At 44.7% G+C, this 12,510-nt stretch overlaps 1 protein-coding gene across 1 annotated transcript in view; it reads left to right on the forward strand.

Moving 5' to 3' along the window:
• Nucleotides 1-5,437, forward strand: part of dram1 (DNA-damage regulated autophagy modulator 1) — a 33,766-nt gene extending 28,329 nt beyond the window's left edge. The window contains exon 7 of the mRNA XM_072552013.1: nucleotides 2,605-5,437. Coding sequence (XP_072408114.1) covers nucleotides 2,605-2,652 — 48 coding nt within the window. The 3' untranslated portion in view covers nucleotides 2,653-5,437. The remainder of the gene's footprint in view (nucleotides 1-2,604) is intronic.
• The last annotated feature ends 7,073 nt before the right edge of the window (nucleotides 5,438-12,510 follow it).

Genomic DNA, 12,510 nt, shown 5'->3' on the forward strand with positions numbered 1-12,510 from the left:
CACTGGATTACCAGAATAAATGTTGCTGGGCATCTCGGACTGGGCTCCCAAGTTTTCATCAATATTTCCCCTCAAAACTTTTCATATAAACACATTTCCTTTATAATAAGTGGAAAGTCTCAGCCCTTTCCCTCTCCCATCCCAATCTCATGGAATTCTCATTACTTCACTCCTTACACCAAAGCCAACTTGTTTGTTTCCTCATTCTGTGCTGTTCAAGCATTCCTGTGCACCCAACTGTTACTGAGCTAGGAAATAATTAATCCAGAAACTACATTAAAAATTCTTAAATTGAGAGATATAGAAAGGAACATACTCTCCCCACTTCTTACCCTGCTGTTCCCCTCTGGAGATAACCGTGGTGGATTTATAGTTTGCTTGTCTTTAGATGTGGCACCCCCATTGTGTTGCCCATCCCTGGCTTAATCTCCAGAATTGATGGTTTCTCTTGGAATCACTGAGAGTGCTTGGATAACAGTCCTAAAGTCTGTTTAGTTTGAGAGTTAACATTAACCAGGGCAGAGACCTTTGTGATTGGGTCATGATCAGATTGAGGTTGGGAACAGGAACCTGAGCCATTAGCAGGGGCCTGTGATTTCCATCCCTGGCACAGACATTAGACAAGTTGGCGTGGGAAACTGAGTCACATAACGGAAAAGAGGCCTGAACTTTTATAATCTCAGCATATCCCAGAGTGTTTCACAGCCAATGAAGTCGTTTGAAATGTAGTCACCACTGCAATGAAGGAAGCATAGTAGCCAATTAATGCATAGCAAGCTCCCACGAAGGAGATAATTACCATTAAATTTATTTTGGTGATGTTGAGAGAGATCCAGTACAATTCTCTTTGTTAAAGGAATGATCCAGTTGGGTTTTCACAACAACTTCACAGTCACTTATAATGGCAAGAGACGAGAGTTCTGAAAGATTAAATCCACATTTTTAAACTGTCTTGGTGGGATTTGAACTGGATTTATAGTCAAGCATCTCCTGTACCGTTATGACTAACAGATGAATACTGTTGAAGGAAAGATAAGTGAAAAGATGACCAAAAGCTTGGTCAAAGAGTGAGGTTTAAGTTGGGACTTAAAAGAGCTTCAGGGGTTGGGTAGAGGGGTGGAGATATTTAGAAAGGGAATTCCAAAGGTTAGGCTAGGCAGCTGATTGAGAGTCAAAAAGTGTGGTGCTTGGAAGAGCACAGCCAGTCAGGCAGTATCTGAGGAGCAGGAGAGTCGACGTTTTGGGCATAAGCCCTTCATCAGGAATGATGAATGATCGGCAGCTGATTGTGGTGGGGGAATTAGGAATAGAGATGTGCAAGAAGCTGCAAGTGAGAGATAGAAAAGCAAGTAAGTTTGATAGGGACAAACAGCAGGAGTCTCAAACTCCACCTTAAAGATTAACCTCCATCCACACATCTGCACCCAGCTGACAGTCCCACCATATTAACATGTGTATTGACTAATGATACACCTTTCATGTCACTTGCTATAAAGTACTTTAAACCAATCAGTTACCTTTAGAAATGTAGATGTTGGCCGTGTAGGAGACAAAGCAATGTGTACACAGCAAGTTCTCCCAAATAGCTAAGAGGCAATGAACAGGAAATCAGCTTTAGAGATATAGGCTGAAGGATAAACATTGGAGAAATCCTCTGCTGTTGGAATAGTGCTGTGCAATCTTCCACATTTATCTAAGAAAGCAGGCAGGGCTTGCTTTGAGTCTCATCTCAAAGATATCAGCTATGGGTGCAGCCCTCATTCAGTACTGCACCCAGAGTGTCAGCCGAGATACAGGCTCAGGCTGCTGGGGCAGGGTGTAAATTCCACTGTCCTCTGCCTCAGAGGTGCAGGGGTGGCCAGGGTGGGGAGGAGGTGGTGGGGGTGGGGAGATGGTGGCGGGGGTGGGGAGGAGGTGGTGGGGGTGGGGAGGAGGTGGTGGGGGTGGGGAGGAGGTGGTGGGGTGGGGAGGAGGTGGTGGGGGTGGGGAGGAGGTGGTGGGGGTGGGGAGGAGGTGGTGGGGGTGGGGAGGAGGTGGTGGGGGTGGGGAGATGGTGGTGGGGGGTGGGGAGGAGGTGGTGGGGGTGGGGAGGAGGTGGTGGGGGGTGGGGAGGAGGTGGTGGGGGTGGGGAGGAGGTGGTGGGGGTGGGGAGGAGGTGGTGGGGGTGGGGAGATGGTGGTGGGGGTGGGGAGGAGGTGGCGGGGGTGGGGAGATGGTGGCGGGGGGTGGGGAGGAGGTGGCGGGGGGTGGGGAGGAGGTGGCGGGGGTGGGGAGGAGGTGGTGGGGGTGGGGAGATGGTGGTGGGGGTGGGGAGATGGTGGTGGGGGGTGGGGAGGAGGTGGTGGGGGTGGGGAGGAGGTGGTGGGGGTGGGGAGATGGTGGTGGGGGTGGGGAGGAGGTGGTGGGGGTGGGGAGATGGTGGTGGGGGTGGGGAGGAGGTGGTGGGGGTGGGGAGATGGTGGTAAATGTTCTGACAGCCTTTTTTAAAAACATTTCTAAGTTCTGATATTGATCAGCAGCCTGTGCTGTTAGCTGTGAGCTTGCTGGGAATAGAAGATGCTTGTGTGAACCACTGAGAGTCAATTTTTTTTCTTTCTTCAACAGACATTCACTGTAAGGGTAAAGGTCGTGTTACTTCAAGACTCAGAATGAATGATAAAATATTTCCCAAAAGAGCACTGCTCTCTCTTTTTAAGGAAACATTTACTGGTCTAGGGAAAGTGAAGGCATCCATCAATATCCTTGCGTTTCCTTTTTAATAGCTTCTATTTTATTCCATTATAAGCCACTCATATGTAATACTTCTTACAATAGTAACTTGCATTTATATGGCGCCTTTTAAAGTAGTGAAACATTGAGAGGTCCTTCACAGGAATGTTATCAGGAACTGAGTGAAAGCAGGAGACCTTAGGGGAGGTGATCCCCAGTACATTTAACGCAGAGGTTTATGAATGGAATTCCAGAGTTTGCATCTTAAGATATCTGAGAGGTGAAGGGTATTCCAGCCTCACCCAACCCAGTGCAAATATAACTCTGACTGTGAACTTCCTCAAGATGTTTCACTATTTTAAACTTGCTTTGCATATCATTATTCCTTCAAAAGTAATCTAGCTAGCTTCTGAATCATGATCAGTCAATCTGCATCAACCCATTGGTAGAATAACAACCTGAATCCAAATTACTTAGCCTTGAGATTGTTTAAATACTACAAACAGAAACCAATTGGATCTTAAGTTCGCTGAGCATTCGAGCAGCTAATGTAAGATGGTTGTTCTGCAGTTGCAGTCACCTCCTTGACCTTTGCCCTTTTCCTGTCACATTGTGACGTTATAGTACTGACTGGAAAAGTTCAGCACTCAAACTGCAAAGAGCAAGATTCACACTTGTACCTCAAATGTGAAAGCACAGCTGCTGTCCTCAGAGTACTTGAAGCATGACATTTAAGAGTCTGTTTACAACAACTTTTCTTGTGCCTTTAACATTGTTAAATATTCCCAAGGTACTTGATCTGACACACACTACAAAAGGATTTGAGTTCAGAAGTAGGACTGCCTTACTGAGTTATACTGTGACCTTGGTGAGATCACATTATTATGTGTGGTTTTAGTGTCGCTACCTAAGAAAGTCAGAAATCACATGACACCAGGTTATAGTCCGAGAGGTTTATTTGAAATCACAAGCTTTTGAAGCAGGGCTCCGAAAGATTGTGATTTCAAATAAACTTGTTGGACTATAACTTGGTGTCGCGTGACTTTTGACTTTGTCCGTCCAAGTCATGGCTACCGAAGAGGGAATATATTTGCCATTGAGGAAGTGCAGTGGAGGTTCACTAGGCTAATGTTGGGGATAGCAAGACTGCTGGTTCAACAGGGCATGTATACATTTTTAGATTTTAAAGTCATCAGGAATATTGGAAGAAAGTAGGAATATGGCATTGAGATAGGAGAATCATCCATGATCATATTGAAGGGAGGAGCAGGTTGAAAGACCCTACTCTTGCCTCTGGCACGGTGGCTCAGTGGTTAGCACTGCTGCCTTACAGAGCTAAGGAGCCAGGTTCAATTCCAGCCTTGGGTAACCGTCTGTGTGGAGTTTTAACATTCTCCCTGTGTTTGTGTGGGTTTCTACCTGGTGCTCCGATTTCCTCCCACAGACCAACAATGTACAGGTTAGGGCAGATTGGCCATGCTATAATTGTCCATAATGTTCAGGGATGTGTAGGTTTGGTGCATTAGTCAGGGGTAAATGAAGGGGAATGGGTCTGGGTGGGTTACCCTTCAGACGGTCAGTGTGAACTTGTTGGGCCGAAGGGCCTGTTTTCACACTGTAGGGATTTTATGTTTTTCACACAGTTAAGAAAACGTTAGGGGGAGATCGTCGGATAGTTAAAGGTGTAATTTTTAAGGAACACCCTGGAGGAGGAGAAGGACATGGAGAGGCTTAAGGAAGGAATGCCAGAGCTCAAGTTCTAAACACTGACCACCTGACTAAAATTAAGCATGTGCAGAAGGCCAGAACTGAAGGAGCACAGAGATTTCAGAGGCTGGGGAAATCTCATTGAAAGGAAAAGGCAAGACCATGGAGGAATGAGAAGTTTATTTTATTTATTCTCTCACGGGATGTTGGTGTTGCTGGCTGGGCCGGCATCTATTGCCCATCCCTAATCGCTCAGAGGGCAGTTATGTCTCAACTACATTGCTGTGGGTCTGGAGTCACATGTAGGCCAAACCAGGTAAGGATGGCAGTTTCTTTCCCTGAAGGGCATTAATGAACCAGATGGGTTTTTCCTGACAATTGGTAACGGTTTCATGGTCACTATTGGACTCTTAATTCCAGATTTACTTGAATTCAAATTCCACCATCTGCCAAAGCAAGATTCGAACCCAGGTCCAGTTAACATTAGCCAGGAGGGTTAATGGGGGCGATTGGAACATAGTGCGAGGTTGAATACAGGTAGCAAGGTTAGGATGAGCTGAGGTTTAAGGAGGGTGAAAAGGGGGGAGGTTGGCCAGTGGAACATTGAGATGGTCAAGTCCAAACAGAATGTGGGTTTCAGCAGCAGTCAGACACACTTCATTCACAACAGCAAGAACTGCTGAGCTGGAACACTAACCCTGTCGGACAAAAGTATGCTTACACTATGAAAAATGGCAAAGAGAGCTACCTCTCACCCTCAAACTCATTTTCTTGTAGATAAATCACAATTAATTGGATTAGTTTTGATGCTGGATCATTCTAATAAATTCAAATCAAAATATATTGTGGGTCGGGTGGTAATGAATGACTGTTTTGGCCAAAAGTTCCTCCCGATAACTTATGTATTTTGTGTGCAAATTATACACTTTTTAAATTGATGAAGGCATTAAGATACTGTTCATAATTGAGAGAAATTAAACAGAGGTCTATTTTTTGTTCTGAACAAAACGTTTTACTACAGTTTTTGATACAATATATTTTAATAATAAAGAATATTTTAACAAATTACGTTTGTTGTTTTGATTCTTTGATCACTCCACTCTCCCTTTTGACTTCCCCCCGAACATTTATTGAAGCATAAATCATTTCTGTGCCCAGGTGTCCCCATGTTTCTTTGACAATGCTTTCAAGTTATATTGTGCCTTTAGTGTTACACACGAACAAGTTTAAGACCGAATGCAATGCTGAACAAAGCCACATCGGGAGTTATTAGGTTAGATGACCAAAGCCTTTGTCAAGAGGTAAGTGTTAAACCATGTCTGAGAAGGAAAGGTGAGTTGAAGGCCCAGGCAGCTGAAGGCACTGCTACCAAATGGAAGAGGTACTAAAATCTGGGCCACACTGAAGCCATACTAACAGTACAGAGAGCTTGAGGCTAAAGGGGTAGATGGGGAGGGGTGAGGCCATACAGGGATTTGAAAACAAGATGACGATTTTGAAATAACACTTTTTTTTAAAGATAGTAGCAGAGTGAGAGTCCTCAGCCAGAGCCTACCCGCTCCATTTGATCCTTTTCATGTTTTGTTCCCTTTTTCTTCTTACTTCCCCTCCTTGAGCTTTGGATGAAGTCGTTGTGGACTCCAAGGGTCAAGGTGAAGGTCTGGCTTGGTCTGGTTTGGAAGGACTGTTACTCTAAAGTTACTTCATTTTCTAATTTATTCTTATGATTTTGTACTTGTATACCTAATACGGTGTGAAATCTGTAATGGCGGACTTCCTTTTTCTATCTTTTTGTCTAAGAATCTGTATCTAAGATGGCGCCTTAAACTTGTAAACTTTACACTGTGCTCATTCGAATACACGTGATAGGACAGAGTGAGGACTGCAGATGCTGGAGATCAGAGTCGAGAGTGTGGTGCTGGAAAAGCACAGCAGGTCAGCCCCCCCAAAATTCCTGATGAAGGGCTTATGCCCGAAATGTCGATTCTCCTGCTCCTCAGATGCTGCCTGACCTGCTGTGCTTTTCCAGCACCACACTCTCGCCTCCAGCCTTTGATAGGGTGCCACACAGGAGGATCTTAAATAAGGTAAGGGCCCATGGTTTTGTGGGCAAGGTATTGTCATGGATAAAGGATTGGCTGACTGGCAGAAGGCAGAGAATAGGGATAAAGGGGTCTTTCTCAAGATTGCAGGGGGTCATCAGTGGAGTTCCACAGGGGTCCATATTGGGACCACAACTATTCACATTATTTATTAATGATCTGGATGAAGGAATTGAGGGCATTGTTGCTAAGTTTGCAGATGACAGAAAGATAGAGAGAGGGACAGGTACTGAGGAAGCAGGGAACCTGCAGAGAGAACTGGAAGGGCTAGGAGTGCAGGCAAAGTAGTGGCAGATTAAATACAATGTGGGAAAGTGTGAGATTATGCACTTTGGTGGGAAGAATAGAGGCACAGGTTTTCTAAAAGGGGAAGGCTTTAAAAATCTGAAGCACAAAGGGCCTTGGGAGTTCAGCTCAGGATTCTCAAGGTTAACCTGCAGGTTCAGTTGGCAACTAGGAAGACAAATGCAATGTGAACATTCATTTCAAGAGGGCGAGAATACAAGCAAAGATGTACTGCTGAGGCTGTATAAGGCTCGGGTCTGACCAAAATTTGGAATATTATGAGCACTTTTTGGACCCATAACTAAGGAAGGATGTGCTGGGGTTGCAGAGGACCAAAGGAGAATGATCCCAGAAATGGAGGACTCTGGGTCTGTACTCGACAGAGTTTAGAAGGATGGGAGGGAATCTGATTGAAACTTCCAAAATACTGAGAGGACTGGATAGTGGACATGAAAATGTTTCCACTAGTAGGAGAGACTAAGAACCAAGGGCACAGGGTTAGATTGAAGGGACGACCTTTTCGAACTGAGATGAGGAGGAATTTCTTCAGTCAGAGGGTGGTGTATATGTGGAACTCATTGCCAGAGACAGCTGCGAAGGCCAACTCATTTGAGTGTTAAAGAAAGAGATAGAGAGGTTCTTGACCAAGGGTTACAGGGAGAAGGCAGGAGAATGGGGTTGAGAAACATATCAGCCATGATCAAATCATGGAGCAGATTCGATGGGCTGCATGACCTAATTCTGCTCCTAAACCTCGTGGTCATTGTATTATCAACAATTCCTTTCTTTGCCTCTCTTTTTAAAATCTCTTTCAACACTGTCTCTGTGTATTTTATTCACTCCTTTCTTGTCATCAGCATAAATACCACTCGCTCTGAGAGGGTGTGGTCACCTTGACGGGATTGTGCAAATGGTGGTCTTTCCATTCAGCTGCTGGCCTTGTCTTTTTGGGCAGTAGAAGTTTCAGATTGGAACGTGCTGCTGGTGGACCCTTAGTGAGACACTGCAATTCATGTTGTAGATGGTACACACTACTGTGCCTATACCAGTGATTAAGGAAGTGAATATGGAAGTGGTGGACCTGGTGCCAGTCAAGAAGGCTTCTTTGTTCTGGATGGTGGTAAGTTTCTTGAGTGTTGTTGGAGCCAGACCCATCCAAGCAAGTGGGGAGTATTCCATCACACTCCTAACTTGTGCCTTGTCAATGGTGGACAGGCTTTGGGGGAAATCCAGTGACTTGCTCCTCCTGCAGACTCATTCTCGATGTGTGAAGACACCCCGATCTCTCATTATTCAAATAACAAGCTCTGCCAGAGCTATGATCTACTGGATGTCACTGCCTGGGTCAGCATTTACTACCCATCCCAACTGCCCTGGAGAAGGTTGGGGTGAGCTGCCTTCTTGAACCACTGCAGTCCATGTGCTGTAGGTTGACCCCCAATGCCCTTAGGGAGAGAATTCCAGGATTTTAACCCAGTGACAATGAAGGAATGGCAATATATTTCCAAGTTAGATGGTGAGTGCCTTGGAGGGGAAGTTGCAGGGGGTGCTGTATCTCCTAACCTTGTTCTTCTAGATGGAAGTGGTCATGGGTTTGGACGGTGCTGTCTCAAGATCTTTGGTGAATTTCTGCAATGCAATTACTAGGGTTACTTAGCGTCAGTGTTAGAGGGAGTGGATGTTTGTGGATGTGGTGCCAGTTAAGTGGGCTGCTTTGTTCAGGATGGTGGTAAGATTCTTGAGAGTTATTGGAGCTGTACCCACCCAGGTGAGTGGGGTGTATTCCATCACATTCCTGACTTGTGCCTTGTAGACGGTGGAGACAGAAGGTGAATTACTCCCCACAGAATTCCTGAATGTGATTACTAATTTTGTCCTGAATTATAATTTCCTGACCACTGGAGTTAAACTGACTGACCTGGTGGTGCTGGGCTTATCTTTGCACCCTTTAACAAGGGTATTATATTTGCAGTTCTCCAATCCTATGGCACCATCCTAGAGACAAAGCATGGCTGAAAAATATTGCCTCTGCAATTTCCATTCACTTCTCAGTCTTGAAAGATTATCTCTCTGGTCCTGATCTTTTATTTACTATAAATACAGGCATCAGTGCCAAACAGTGTGGTGCTGGAAAAGCACAGCAGGTCAGGGAGCAGGAGAGTCAATGTTTCGAGCATAAACCTTTCATCAGGAATTCCTGATAAAGGGCTTATGCCTGAAACATCGACGTTCCTGCTCCTTGGATGCTGCCTGACCCGCTGTGCTTTTCCAGCACCACACTGTTTGGCACTGAGCTCCTGTACCTGCAGTCTGCACTTTCTCCTTGCAAATACTGTATAGACAGCCTGTCCGATACCACTTCCTTACAGATTCTAAACCTTTCAGGCTAAACCGAACGAGCTGTGGATGTTGCAAATTAGAAACATAAACAGAAATTTCTGGAGAAACTCAGCAGGTCTGGCAGCATCTGTGGAGAGAAATCAGAGTTAACCTTTTGGGTCTGGTGACCCTTCCTCAGAACTGACTTGCTTAGCTTCTCCAGCAATTCCTGTTGGTGTTTCTAATCCCTCTGGCGTCTGAATTACAATTACTTTCACCATAGCTTTTAAACTACTTTTTCATGAATAAAGACTGATACAAAATAGGAGAAAGTTACGTTTAGTTCTTTGGGGGACTCCAGGAATAATGGTGTGAGCAGGAAGAGCAGCCATCGCAAGCAGTGCTCTGGGAAATGATTACATGGATAAGAATGGAATCCCATCCCATTTGGAAGACAATGCAGAGGGTTTGGAGGAGGACTGTCTGGTCAACTGTGTAAAAGGCTGCAGGCAACTTCAGGAGGAGAAAAAGGGAAGGTTTACCTTTTTAAGAGTCATGCAGGATGTCACGACCTGGGATATGAATGGACGTAAGTGTTAAAAATCATACAACACCAGGTTACAGTCCAACAGGTACCTGTTGGATTGTAACCTGGTGTTGTGTGATTTTTAACTTTGTACACCCCAGTCCAACACTGGCATCTCCACAACATGACAAACTGTTAGTTCCCCTCAACAAAGAGAGTGGACAGCAGCGCCCTCAATTGGTTTAAAGGCTAAATTGCAATGATGTGATGCAAAATCATTTGACTTTTTTAATATTTACAATTCTCTGTGCCCATTAAAGGATGGCAATGCTATAAACACAAGGAGGTGGGGTGATGAATCTACCCCAAATTCCCAGTATAAATTTATTCTCGGGAGCAACCAGAGAAAAATCAACCCATGCATTAAAATCAACACCCCCAACCCATGCTTAAATGTCGAGGTGCTTCTCCTCCAGAACCAGGTGAATTCTCACCTGTTCTTGTTGCTCAGTGACAGAAGACCATTTTGTGTTCCTGCCTTACAGGCAGAACTGACTCTGGCTTAACACTCTGGCCTGGACTGGGAAATTGCTGAAACATTATTTTTGATGCTAAGAGTTTCAAAATATTTCTGCAAATACTCATTTATTTTGTTGTTATCTTAGTAAATCACAATGACCACATTTGGTGGATTCTCTTAGACTGAAAGACCCCTGAAACAGTAAACGAGAAATCAGTGTTTTGGAGTTCGACAGCTGAGCTGACAGGACACGATGTTTTAATAGAAAACTCTTTGTGTGTGTGTGTGTGAAACCACAGTCAGAATGTATATTCCAAGACCTCAAGTCATCTCAAAATATTTGATAGTCAAAAACTATTCAAGCGTAGACAGTGTTATAATGTGGGCAAAGGGCATCAAATTTGCAAAGTCTAAGAACACATAAACTGCAATTGGATAAATTATAAGATAATTTGTTTTAAAGGGGCCAGTTAGCTCAGTTAGTTACACAGTTGGCTTGTGGATCAGATTGACAGCAACTGTAAGGGATTTAATCTGTATCCTGGTTAAGGCAGACTTAGGTACTGTCTCCATGCTCTGCTCGGTAACATAAGGATTTTGTTTCGCTGTGGTTTGGAGAATAATCACCCAAGATCTATCCAATCTCCTCTGCAGCCTTTCCAATGCTTCCATGTTCCTTCCTATAATGCGACAACCAGAATTGTATGCAATATTCTAAGTGCAGCCACACCAATGTTTTGTACAGCTTCAACATGACTTCATGGCTCTGAAACTTAATCCCTCTACCAATAAAAGCTAACACACACTGTATAAGACCATAAGACATAGGAGCGGAAGTAAGGCCATTCGGCCCATCGAGTCCATTCCGCCATTCAATCATGGCTGATGGGCATTTCAACACTTACCCGCATTCTCCCCGTAGCCCTTAATTCCTTGTGACATCAAAAATCTATCAATCTCTGCCTTGAAGACATTTAGCGTCCCGGCCTCCACTGCACTCTGCGGCAATGAATTCCACAGGCCCACCACTCTCTGGCTGAAGAAATGTCTCTACATTTCTGTTCTGAATTTACCCCCTTTAATTCTAAGGCTGTGTCCACGGGTCCTAGTCTCCTCGCCTAATGGAAACAATTTCCTAGCGTCCACCCTTTCCAAGCCATGTATTATCTTGCAAGTTTCTATTAGATCTCCCCTTAATCTTCTAAACTCCAATGAATACAATCCCAGAATCCTCAGCCGTTCCTCATATGTTAGACCTACCATTCCAGGGATCATCCGTGTGAATCTCCGCTGGACACACTCCAGTGCTAGTATGTCCTTCCTGAGGTGTGGGGACCAAAACTGGACACAGTATTCCAAATGTGGCTTAACCAGAGCTTTATAAAGGCTCAGTAGCACAACGGTGCTTTTATATTCCAACCCTCTTGAGATAAATGACAACATTGCATTCGCTTTCTTAATCACGGACTCAACCTGCATGTTTACCTTTAGAGAATCCTCAACTAGCACTCCCAGATCCCTTTGTACTTTGGTTTTATGAATTTTCTCATCGTTTAGAATGTAGTCCATGCTTGTATTCTTTTTTCCAAAGTGCAAGACCTCGCATTTGCTCCATCAGCCATTTCCTGGACCACTCTTCCAAACTGTCTAGATCCTTCTGCAGCCTCCCCACTTCCTCAGTACTATCGGCCTGTCCACCTAACTTTGTATCATCAGCAAACTTCGCTAGAATGCCCCCAGTCTCTTCATCCAAATCATTAATATATAATGTGAACAGCTGCAGCCCCAACACTGAACCCTGCAGGACACCGCTTGTCACCGGCTGCCATTCCAAAAAAGAACCTTTTATCCCAACTCTCTGCCTTCTGTCAGACAGCCAATCCTCAATCCATACCAGTAGCTCACCTCGAACACCATGGATCCTCACCTTGCTCAGTAGCCTCCCGTGTGGCACCTTATCAAAGGCCTTTTGGAAATCTAGGTAGACCACATCCACTGGGTTTCCCTGGTCTAACCTACTTGTCACCTCTTCAAAGAATTCCAACAGGTTTGTCAGGCACAACCTCCATGTTGACTAAATCCATGTTGACTTGTTCTAATCCGACCTTGCTCTTCCAAGAATTTAGAAATCTCATCCTTAACGATGGATTCTAGAATGTTACCAACAACCGAGGTTAGGCTAATTGGCCTATAATTTTCTATCTTTTATCTTGATCCTTTCTTGAACAAGGGGGTTACAACAGCGGTCTTCCAATCATCCGGGACTTTCCCTGACTCCATTGACTTTTGAAAGATCTCCATCAACGCCTCCACTATTTCCTCAGCCACCTCCCTCAGAACTC

This window comes from Chiloscyllium punctatum, chromosome 32, assembly GCF_047496795.1.
Source record: "Chiloscyllium punctatum isolate Juve2018m chromosome 32, sChiPun1.3, whole genome shotgun sequence".
Lineage (NCBI taxonomy): Eukaryota > Metazoa > Chordata > Chondrichthyes > Orectolobiformes > Hemiscylliidae > Chiloscyllium > Chiloscyllium punctatum.